The sequence below is a fragment of the Mya arenaria genome, chromosome 12 (assembly GCF_026914265.1).
Source record: "Mya arenaria isolate MELC-2E11 chromosome 12, ASM2691426v1".
Taxonomy (NCBI): Eukaryota; Metazoa; Mollusca; class Bivalvia; order Myida; family Myidae; genus Mya; species Mya arenaria.
This window is the reverse complement of record NC_069133.1, coordinates 12,402,446-12,415,021: the sequence shown is the minus strand read 5'-3', so window position 1 is coordinate 12,415,021 and position 12,576 is coordinate 12,402,446. Positions and strand designations below refer to the sequence as shown.

General features: G+C 34.9%; 1 protein-coding gene across 3 annotated transcripts in view; it reads left to right on the top strand.

Moving 5' to 3' along the window:
• The window catches only part of LOC128211905 (uncharacterized), a 75,393-nt gene extending 63,561 nt beyond the window's left edge, over nt 1-11,832 (top strand). For all 3 annotated transcript variants that reach the window (XM_052917027.1, XM_052917028.1, XM_052917026.1), the window contains exons 15-16: nt 2,907-3,955; nt 6,176-11,832. In XM_052917027.1, the coding sequence (XP_052772987.1) occupies nt 2,907-3,955; nt 6,176-6,236 (1,110 nt within the window). In that variant the 3' untranslated portion in view covers nt 6,237-11,832. The remainder of the gene's footprint in view (nt 1-2,906; nt 3,956-6,175) is intronic.
• The last annotated feature ends 744 nt before the right edge of the window (nt 11,833-12,576 follow it).

The following is a 12,576-nucleotide window of genomic DNA, read 5'->3' as shown; positions in this document are numbered from 1 at the left end:
CGTAGCAACAGCGAAGTCCTTGATTGAAGGAATTTCAAGTGTCTGAAGTCCCTAAATTAAAACAAAATATATAGTCTTCATAGAATTTATGAGAATGCAACATACAATTTAATACTCCCCAGCAAGCTCTTGAACTGGCTACAAGAGCAAAAGGTGATATTCATGTATTTGACAGTTGTACTTACATAAAAATATGACTGAAAACATGAAGGAAAAAATGTATTTGTTTGATTCATTTACGCTTTAAATAATTTGGGTTTGAAAGTTTAATCTGATTGTCCACTTGATAATCTGATTGTCCACTTGATTGCTGGCATACTGTTATATGGTCAAAAGTTGTTTTTATAGTGAATCCGTTTATTGGTGTGTTTGTTAAGCGGATTACACATGATTAGGGATGGCGTGTACTTGTATGAGAAATTAAGACGTAGTATACGTACAGTATAAAGTAGAGATGTGAATGTGGCCATAAAGTTTTAATTACTGAACGAACGTGCCTTTAAACATAATGATTTATTTGAATTCGGGGTGTCCTTATTAGTTCATATATTTCGTTGAAGAAACTGGCCAGAATTACACAGGATGTCCTCGAACGAATGTAAAGTTTGTAGTGTATCCACTCAAAATATAAATATTAAACTAAAAGACTCTGACATATAGTTAGCTAACATGGGTTTTACAAATATAGTTCATTGTTGTGTATAAAAGTTGAGGTTATATAATCTAAGAAACCATATTGATTTTCACAAAATGGCCTCGTAATAAATGTTGTTGTTTTTTTTTCAATTCAATCACTCGAGATAATAAAAAATGAGATTTTTTCTTATATAAATTAGCTTATATAACACGTTGTAATTTATTATTAACGTTGAATTCATATCATTAAAGTAAAAAATGAATGATAAAGAATACAATGTTTTATTACTGTTGCGGCCTGGGAGTGAATGACCGATTGAATAATGGAATGAATGAATGATTAAGTCGTGTCAAGTAGCATTAGCACTGTAAAAATATAACAACAGCTGTCAAAATTTGAAACAAAAGCTGTACAACATACCAAAGTTAATATGACATTGAATTTCCAGAGCAATATAGATGTAGCTAAGATGATATATTCCTTTACAATAATGTAACAAATGTGTATTTCATTGATAACTATGTAGCCATACGTTTTGTTTGTTTGTTTTGGGTATTTGTCAAATTTTCAGTCGGTATGGACATAAAAGATATTTTCTTTTAAGTGTTTTGTCAATTCATATTATATCTAATAATAATAAAATTGATTTTACATATAAATTATGTTATGTTTTTGTTAGTTTTGTCATTTGCTTTTTTCCAGGAGAATTCCAAAATGAATACAGATAAATAACACGTTAACTGATGTATTTTTATATTTTGTTTACATCCGTGAATAATTTTGCTTGGTGTGTTTACTTATGGAGTCATAGGTCCGTATTTTGAAATTATAATACAGCACCAAATTACCAGATGTGAATAGCTGTGATATATTCATTGTAAGTTGTTAATTTCGAAAGGAATGACAGTGATCGAAATACGATAAAACAAACAAGAAACCAATGTTAGAAATATTCTTTATTGAACTCTCGAAGATTGTTATTAAAGCATCATTTGAACTAAAGTGGAATATCCAAAACGAAGTACAAGAAGGTTCATGCATTTTCAAACAAGTAAAATGTGTAGTAATATAATACACGCGTGAGTGCGTGCGCGCGTGCGTGAGTGTGTGTTTGTGGGGGTGCGCGCGCGTGCGTGTGTGTGTGCGTGCGTGTGTGTGTGTGTGTGTGTGCGTGTGTGTGTGTGTGCGTGTGTGCGCGCGTGTGTTTGTTTGTGTGTGTGTGTGCGTGTGTGCGTGCGCGCGTGCGCGTGTGTGTGTGAAATGCGTATGTGAGAGTGTATGCGATAATGTGTGTGCGTGTGTGTAGGGTACGTATATGAAAAGGCGTGTGTGCAGAATGCGTTTGTTCGTGCGTATGCAAGTATGCATTTGCGCGTCTTTGCGTCTCTGCGCGCGACACTAGTCGAATTAACACGACAAATATCTTGCTGTTCCACAGCAGAAATGTGTCGTACATATACAGGCTCAGTATTTTTAAAATTTATTTTTCCAGACATGCCGATGACACGATTTATATGATTGTATATTCAAACAGCCATTCGGAGGCCACGGACTAATCGTTTTATCATTGATATATCAATAGTGGAAAACAAGCGGAAAAAAACAAACATGCAACAGGTTTTGAAACGCAAGCAACACTGGATATACCGCATTATAATTTAAATTATAAAAGTAGAACTACGTATCTGAACCATATTGGTAGTCATATGTAGATGGAAATCTGAGAAAGAACCTGGTCTGCATTTTCAAATGCCAATGTCTTGGAATTTGAAAAAGTATACCCTGTTTATATTTGTTAAGATGTAACCCTGTTTTAAAACAATTATTTTTGTAATTATTATTATTATTACTAGTAGTGGTAGTAGTAGTGGTAGTGGTAGTGGTAGTAGAAGTGGTAGTAGTAGTGGTAGTAGTAGTGGTAGTAGTAGTGGTAGTAGTAGTGGTAGTAGTAGTGGTAGTAGTAGTGGTAGTAGTAGTGGTAGTAGAAGTGGTAGTAGTAGTGGTAGTAGTAGTGGTAGTAGTAGTGGTAGTAGTAGTGGTAGTAGTAGTGGTAGTAGTGGTAGTAGTAGGGGTAGTAGTAGTGGTAGTAGTAGTGGTAGTAGTAGTGGTAGTAGTAGTGGTAGTAGTAGTGGTAGTAGTAGTGGTAGTAGTAGTGGTAGTGGTAGTGGTAGTGGTAGTGGTAGTAGTAGTAGTAGTAGTAGTAGTATATATTATTTTAATACTACTACATCATAACATGTCATAATTACAACAAAACATAATTTCACAGAATAAACGGGAAGGATTTTTCTCTCACCTGAAGGACGTACACCTGAAACATATCCGCATGTCAGAGGAGCAGTTTAGACGACTAGTGCAGTCTTTCATAAAAGCGGGAGGTACGTCATTGCAGATGTGGGACTGTTCAATAGAACCGGAAGAGAATGCAACACACCTTCAGAATGAACGCGAGCAGCAGGTAGTAGCATCTGAGTGTACAACAAACATTTATGTTTTGTTTGGTAACATCACTGTAGAGGGGTTTATTCGGCTAATTGACTACGTGACCAGATGCGGTCAATCCGTGGAATTTGAATTGGTCGAGACAACACTGAAATCAAACCCTGCTGTTGAAAAAACAGCCTTTCCGATGGTGGCTCCACAGCCTATCTCAGCTGATAATACCACGAAGTTGGAACTATTTAAGATCGACATGTCAACAGAACAATTTTGTCAAATCGTCGGTAGGATGAATCAACTCAACCATTCAGTAACATTAAGATTAAATAGATGTACCGAAATATCAGACGACTACAATCCGCTTACGAATCAGATTGAGCCTCCACCAAGCCCGTCTCAAGACTGTACCAAACATATTAAGATCGAAAACACGGACATATCGGAAACATTGTGTGTGTATGTTGCTACCAGTGCTATTTATTGTGGATACACGTGTGATATATCAGAATGTAATATACTGCCCAGTGAAGTGCCGCATGCATATAATCTTCACTTTCCCCAGATGGCTGCCATCCACTCACCTGCTCAAACAGCAAAACTCAGATTTCATATCGTATCAATACCACAGGATGTAGTTGAGCGTCTCGCCAGCCAAGCGGCAATAGCTGGACATTTGGTTGAGTGTGTGTTAGACTGGTGTAGTGTAAGTCCTCCCCCGGATGTCAGGTTGTTGAAGGAAAAGATGGAGAGAAACCCTGCCATTCAGATCGAGAAATTCAAGTTTGAGCCAAACAACGACGACAGGCCTAACTCGTTGTATCCCGAAGGTTATAAACGTGACCAAATATGGGACATTCGTTTTAAAACAACCGCAAAGAAGTAAGTGAGTTATCGTTATATATATTTTAATGATGTATTAAGTTGCCATTCTAGGCTTTAATTCAGCACGTTAGACGGTAACGCTTGCAATAGCTACTCAAAGCCTATATTCAAATACAGTCAAAAATCAGTGGCTCGATATTCCAAGGACCGGCCAAAATACTTCGAGAATATCGAGCCAAGCGGGATTTCTTACTGAATGTGTATTTTTCTTTGTAACATTTAAGAACGTCTTGTTTAACTCGTTTGTTATTTGCTACGTTAAGTCCGCAAGACAAGAGTATTTATAAAAATAGTTATCGTTCAGTTCGCAACATAACGCATTCGAGACCATGAAAATAGCATTTAATTTTTTAAGCAATAAAACTAAAACTATAAACACATCTATGCGAACACAATTGACACACATTAGTTATTCAGTGGGTAACACATGAGCATAGCTTAGGCTGTATCGGTCCTTCTCTAGATTGTTCAGCATTTAACATTTGTATGAATTATAATATTTGGAGAAACATTCCGAGCAATACTTTATGTGAATGACGCCTTATCAAATTGCATTGAGATTTACAGATGTAATGACAAAATTTTGACGTTTGTACTCTCGCCAATTAAAAGCAGAAATTGGAGTGATGTCTTGTTAGCTCAATCTGTTAAACCACTTAAATTTGATAATAATTATAATTCCGATCAAGAAATTCTAATCGATTATGGCAGTGTGCTAGATGAAGCCAGGGAAACAAATTAAGGTGTAAACATTCTTACATGAGCCCGGAAAAATGACATCGAGCCAAGCAAACAAAACACCTTGTGAAATTCATAATAGGGACCGCGAAAATGACATCGAGCGTGAAAAATATCGCCACTCACGATATCGAGCCATACGATCGAATTTTATATGAACATATAGTAGAAAAACGGTCCTTTTAATCCAGTTCGAGCCAACGAGTATATCGAGGCATGCTTTATCGAGCCAACGAGTTTAGACTGTACAGATTTTGCAATTTTCAAATGAAACTTTTTCAGGTATATTTTTATATTTTAATGCAAAATCTTATTAAAAAGGTATGAAATACATTAGCTTAATGATTATTTTGGTCAGTTTCAATACTTTATTAGAGTCTCACCAAAACAGCTTAAACTACATAATAGAAACAGTTTTAAAATTACCAAATATTATACATACGACCATGACGATGTATCATCTAATTTTCAGTACAAATCCTTAACGTATCGATCATTTTTATTGTAACCCAGACCTATCGTGGAATATTGCCGAACCAATGTTTTCTACTTATAATATAGTTTTTATTGCACACCGGATGGACATTTCCGGTTAATTTAGCAATGCTGGAATATCCCATCTGGCACCCCATGTCAGATGAGTCACGCGAAAAAAAGCCCCAGCTCTGATTTGTTTCAATGTTTTGTTACTAAAAAGTACATTGTGTCATTTCAATGAAACGCAAACAAATGAATAAGTATGTCAGATTTAATTAAAAACGCGATTTTTAAAGGATCTACTTGATGTTAACAGTGATCTTAATTGACTACGAGTATTGACGTCAGTAAGAAACGTCGCACGCGCGTTTTGCTGAATTGTGCAAAAATGCGTTTTCTATATCAACATTTCTATGAATTAATTACTTTAGGTATGCAAACAAAAGTAACCATGTTTTTTTTATTCGACAAGCCTCGTTACCGACTTAAAAGCGTGCATTCTGATATTTCAATCCGGACCGGAAACACATGATGGATATTATTAGTGATGACAGTGATAGTGACGCAATCGTTGACTGTGAGGATGATGCCCCTGGTTATGATTATGCGAATGCGTTGGGCGGATTTAAATAAAAAATATAAATATTATAACAAACAGCCCAACACTATGATGATGTTTAAAACGATTTTTATATTTTAAGAATGAATCACAGTTTCACATCTGGGGTGGTATTCAATTTGCAACTTAAGTTATTCTTAGGGTCATACATCATTGACTTCATTCACTATATTATAAATAAAATGTAATCCGATTAGCTACATCGTTTTGAAATCCAATTAAAACAATATTGAATATCAGCCCGGATATTTGTTATTACAGATACAAAGTGATCTGAAATGACTTGCAATTATGTAAATAAGCTAATGATAGTATAAATGCATTCTTTAAATATAAAACGGATGTAAAATTCTAACCGCGCTGAAATGGTTCTGTCGATTCAGGTCTACACTCACTGAGTCCACTGCAGGGAAGCCTGAAGTCACGGAATGTACACGCATGTAGAAAGGACGTTGGAATGTTTGACCACATGCGATCATCATGGAGAGAACATTCATGCAAAGTGTAACGTGAATTGTGTAGACACTTTGCATGGATGCTCTCTCAATCTCCCGATTGCATGAATCGGGAGACTGAGAGAGCATTCATACACAGTATAACGCAAGAGACATTTTGTGCCTGAAATGGGGGGACGGAATTGATTTGGAGTTATTTTTGTAGATGCTTCAACGAGTTATTTAGGGTGAGTTCCTGTAAATACTTTCTTTGACAGTGTTTTCACAATGTATAGAAATGTTCCTTTATTTGTATCATTTGCACCCATTTTTAAAAGAACGTATGAAAGATTGACAATGATATAGGTTCTTTATTATAGGATGAAACAGCTATACTTTCTTAATTATAACATTTCCTTTTGGCACCCTTTATCAAGTTTTCTTCTTTATTTTGGCCCCCTTTATAAACAGTTATCTTTTCCATTTGGCCCCGTTTATCAAGATTTATCTTTTTCTATTTGCCCACCTTTATCAAGATGTATATTTTCCATGTTGGCCCCTTCATCACGTGTTATCGTTTCTAGTTGATCCCCTTTTTCAAAATGTTCCTGACCATTTCGCGTAAGCGTTTACATATGGCCTCCATAATCAAGAATGCTTTTATCCATTTAGCCCCCCTTTATCAAGAGTTATCTTTTTTGTATGGCCTCCATTATCAAGAATGCTATTTTCCATTTGGTCACCTTTATCAGGAGTGAGAACGATCGGTGGAACAGCCAAACATTTAACTTTGATCATTTTATAAATGAATCACTCTGATGTAACAAAGACGCCATTAGCCATACTTTTTTGATATTGATATGTCTTATTTACGTTATTGACTGTAAGATGTGTGTGTATTATTGATTTGGTATTAACCATAATGCTTGTAAAAGTATGTTTGTCGTTTTGAAGGTATTACGAAAAATATTTATCCTTTACTTATTGATTTGAGTTAAACCTGTTATTGTGTATTGTTTGAGATTCTACATGAACAACAGAACAAACAATTGACAATGTATGTGTTCTTGGATACCTACGTTTGTATGTATCATTGGTTTCAATAACGTCCGGAGGCTGACATGAGACATTTATAATAATACAAAGCTTCCATATAGAGATATGAGTAATCGAACGATTGAATGTATACCTCTCTTTCATAACTACATTTAAATATCATAGAATAAAAATAGTGTGTTTTCAGATTACTTATACAATATGCTACAACAAAGGAAAGGAAACAAGCAAACGCGTATATGACATACTGTCTGTTATATACGTTTTCCATGAATTATTTTTTTCTCTTTTATTTATACACTCATGAACATTGTTTCATTATCCTTTTTCAGTCATTATATATTGATACAGAAATAATTGTTCATATTCATAAGGTCTGATCATAACATAATTATGATAGTGTGATGTTTGCTTTGTATATCTTATAAATATGTTTTTTGAATCTACGATATTTTAAATTAAAAAAACACAAAAAAATGAAAAATAGTTCATTCGTCTGTACACGTTTTCTGTCATTGTTTATTTATATAATTGTTTGCTTTGTATAACTTGTAAAACTGTTTTTTGAATGAACCAAAGATATTTTGAATGAAAAAAACACACGAACAAATAAAAAAATAGTTCGTTCTTTTGTACACATTTTCTTGGATTTTTTTTATTTTAACTATTACTTACAAGACTGTTAACCTTAGGTTTGTAATTTCTATCAATTGTAGTATTCCCATGTAAGTTTATTTATTCAAATAAGTAAGAGGTACGTGAAATTAACGATCCTTGCATGATCTTTTTTAGCATTGCATAACCTGTGAAAATGTTGTATGGATACATAATTGAATTCATTACGAAAAACGTTACATGAAGAACTTTAAGAAATTAATATGTGCACGTTTCCTGAAATTTACTTATTAAGAATATTTCTGCATATAATTGTAAACCTTTGTTATTCATATCAGTTGTAATATGCCCATGTAAATAAGTACATTGTTCATTTATTCAACTTATTAGACGGTACATGTACGTACTGATCATTGATTGTTTTGTATATTACTTTGTATAACTTAGTAATTGCATGAGTTATTGTTTTCTTAATGAAAAAGATACATTGACAAATGAAGATGACGGTACAAGAACGTGAGTTAAGTTTATTCACTTTTCATTGTAATAGGATAGTGCTCCTGTATTGAATACTGTAAATGTCACATGAACGAAGGTTAATGGTGTCTGTTATGTAATTTCAATTCTCAAGTTTATTACTATAATGTTCAATTACTAAACGTAGTAGACATTACATGAATGCATATTGATTGACACCATATGGTGGCTGATATGTATTTACTTTCCAATTTTAATAATTATAGTGTTCAATTACTGAGCTAAATAGACGGAACATGAACGTAAGGAAATGGTGTAGATGGAACATTTACGTAAGTTAATGGTGTCTGCAATTTATTAACTTTTTCCATATTAATTACGATATTGTTCACTTATTGAGCCAAGAAGACGTAACCTTAACGTAAGCTTATGGTGTCTGCAATTTATTTACTTTTCATAATGATTGCTTTTTGACATGGTGTTTTAAAAAAAGAAAAAAAAGGCAAATGTGTTTTTTATCGAAATATGGCCAAATTTTAACTGTCTAGGCCACAATCGTCTACAAGTTTCAAAATGATGAAAGTGCACATTTTTATTCAATCTTATAAAATTCATAACAGAAAGATATATTTTTAATCGATAAAGTCAAGTATTTCCAATCATGAATTAAGTATCGTGCATTGGAAACTTTCAATCACCCTTATTGTTTATTGAAATGTTGTAAAATATAAGTGCTACAAGCATCCTGTGTTAATGACCTCTGATATAGACTCAATGCATGGATAAATAGTTTTAAGTCTATGTATGGATGGTGTGTAATTATTCCGTTTGGGATTGTGTGTAATAGTTATATGTATGGATGTTGTGTAATAACGCCATGTAGGGCGTGTGTGTAATAAATATTTCTCCCACCTGAGATAAGTAGATCCAATAATTTAACCATGCTAGATATTCTTATCTTGCCCACGGGCGAAGATAAAATGCCCGTATGGAACTCTTTTTACCACATTGTAATTACCTCCCTTGTTGAAGACTGTCGTCAGTAGCATCAAGGAAATCTTGTCTTATGGTAATATTTAGAACGCTAATTAATTATTTCTCGCTTCAGATGTCACCATGAAACAGTTTTCAGGCACCATTCAAGAAATAATGCTTCATTCTCCTTAGAACTATTTAAAAAGACCGATTTGACTATTAACATTAACTGGATCACTGCGCGTATATCCATGACAACCATGTGCTATCGTACATCCATACGCAATTATTTTCACTAAGCAAAAAGGACTTCCAGCAAAATATACATTTTTACTTAATTTTGTTTAACTGAGGTGGGAGAAAAAGCATCCACCATAGACGCTCGTATAAGATAGGTTCATCCCGACCCTCGCGCAGGGTGTTTTGCGGAAACTCGTTAAACCTCGTTTCCGCAAAACACCCTACGCTCGGGTCGGAATGAACCTATCTTACCCTCTCGGCCATGGAAGATACTTATAATCTACGAATGGTGTGCAATAACTCGGTATGAGTTATAATTTGTAAACACTTGTATGTATGGATGATGTGTATTAACTCTGTGATTGGATGGTGTGAAATAACTCTATGTATGGATGGTGTGTAATAACTCTATGTATGGATGGTGTGTAATTACTCTGTGTATGGACGGTGTGTAATAACTCTATGTATGGACGGTGTGTAATAACTCTGTGTATGGATGGTGTGTAATTACTCTGTGTATGGACGGTGTGTAATAACTCTGTGTGTGGATGGTGTGTAATAACTCTATGTATGGATGGTGTGTAATTACTCTATGTATGGATGGTGTGTAATAACTCTATGTATGGATGGTGTGTAATAACTCTATGTATGGATGGTGTGTAATTACTCTGTGTATGGACGGTGTGTAATAACTCTATGTATGGACGCGGTGTAATAACTTTATGTATGGATGGTGTGTAATTACTCGGTGTATGGACGGTGTGTAATAACTCTATGTATGGACGCGGTGTAATAACTTTATGTATGGATGGTGTGTAATTACTCGGTGTATGGACGGTGTGTAATAACTCTATGTATGGATGGTGTGTAATTACTCTGTGTATGGACGGTGTGTAATAACTCTATGTATGGACGCGGTGTAATAACTTTATGTATGGATGGTGTGTAATTACTCTATGTATGGACGGTGTGTAATAACTCTATGTATGGACGCGGTGTAATAACTTTATGTATGGATGGTGTGTAATTACTCGGTGTATGGACAATGTGTTATAACTCTGTGTATGGACGCTGTGTAATAACTCAATGTATGGACGGTGTGTAATAACTCTATGTATGGACGGTGTGTAATAACTCTATGTATGGACGCGGTGTAATAACTTTATGTATGGATGGTGTGTAATTACTCGGTGTATGGACAATGTGTTATAACTCTGTGTATGGACGCTGTGTAATAACTCTCTGTCTGGACGGTGTGTAATAACTCTATGTATGGACGGTGTGTAATAACTCTTATATGGACGTTGTGTAATAACTCTATGTATGGATGGTGTGTAATAACACTGTGTATGGACGGTGTGTAATAACTCTATGTATGAACGGTGTGTAATAACTCTATGTATGGATGGTGTGTAATAACTCTTATATGGATGGTGTGTAATAACTCTTATATGGATGGTGTGTAATAACTCTTATATGGATGGTGTGTAATAACTCTTATATGGATGGTGTGTACTAACTTTATGTATGGACGGTGTGTAATAACTCTATGTATGGATGGTGTATAATAACCCTATGTATGGATGGTGTGTAATAACTCTATGTATGGACGGTGTGTAATAACTCTATGTATGGACGGTGTGTAATAACTCTATGTATGGATGATGTGTAATAACTCTATGTAACGATAGTTAACATTAACTTTATATATAAATTGTGTGTAAGAACTATGTGTATCATTGATTGTTCGAACTATATGTGTTGATTGTGTGTAATAAGTATATGTACGGACGATGTGTAACAACTATGTATGAAGTGTGTGTAATAACTAAAATGAAGTTTGGTACAAAATCTGTTGAAATCTTTTTTAGTTAAATTTGTTTAACTCCTAAGGCCACACCAAATTGATATTTCGTTCCGCGGATTTACCGCTCCTATTTTTTTGAAAATGTAAAAAAAAATATTTTTATTTTTTTAGTGCGCCCGCACCTCCATTTTGATCGCCAAGTAGATTTTTTTTCAGGTAATAATTTATTTAAAGGCTAAAAATAATCAAGTATCTACGCTAGTTTTCGTGTTTTTGTAAAGGGAAGTTACCGATGCGTAGTGTTTTTATACTGTATATCGATCGGTTTAGCATGGGTTTCAATAAATTCAATCAAAATGGCGGCTTCCGGTATAAACAATGTGGCTCGAAGTTTGGAAATTAAATCTTATTTGTTACAATAAATATGTTTTAAGCATGCTTGAAGTCATTGTTGATCTCATGCACTAAAGGATCATTATTTAAAGCAATCATTATGCAATAAAGCATGTGTATCAGAGACTGGTAGCGATTATATTGCGTTATTAAGTGACTCGTTTTGAATGGAAATCGGACAGGTCAACTCAACTGGAACATAAGTCATTGTTTGGTCCAAATTGATGTATCAAGCTCATTTTTGATCAAATTCTGACAAAACAACAGTTATGAACAAATATCTTTTCACAAATAGCGATGTAAACACTGGTCTGGATATACCTCAACATAAGTAAGCGGCTAAGTTTATCACCTTATATTTTGTCTTTATTTGCAGCATAATCCGGGATTGATACTTGTCAATTGTAACCACTGCCCCGGCCACCCCTCGCCCTTGTTCCAGGGGTATACCGGGGACAGCAGAGGCAATGGGCTGTGTTTTTACCTTTCAGGTGGCCCCGCAGTGCCTAGTGAAAGTGGTTTTGTCTTCATATTGAAGATAGACAGGAGTGGGCCTCACATAGGTATTCGGGGTTGCGGGGCCATTTGGCAGGGATTTTACCAGCAGTGTGTCCCTGCAGTCGGGTATTTTACCCGGGTTTTGAGAGACCGGAAGTCAAAGTCCCCGCTTTTCCGGACTGGGGGGGGATATACAATTGGAATTGGCTGGTGCATAAAAAAATCTCAATAACCCAAAAAAGTACTCTGAAAAATACCCTTGTTCTTTTTGTTTTAATAAGCACATGTC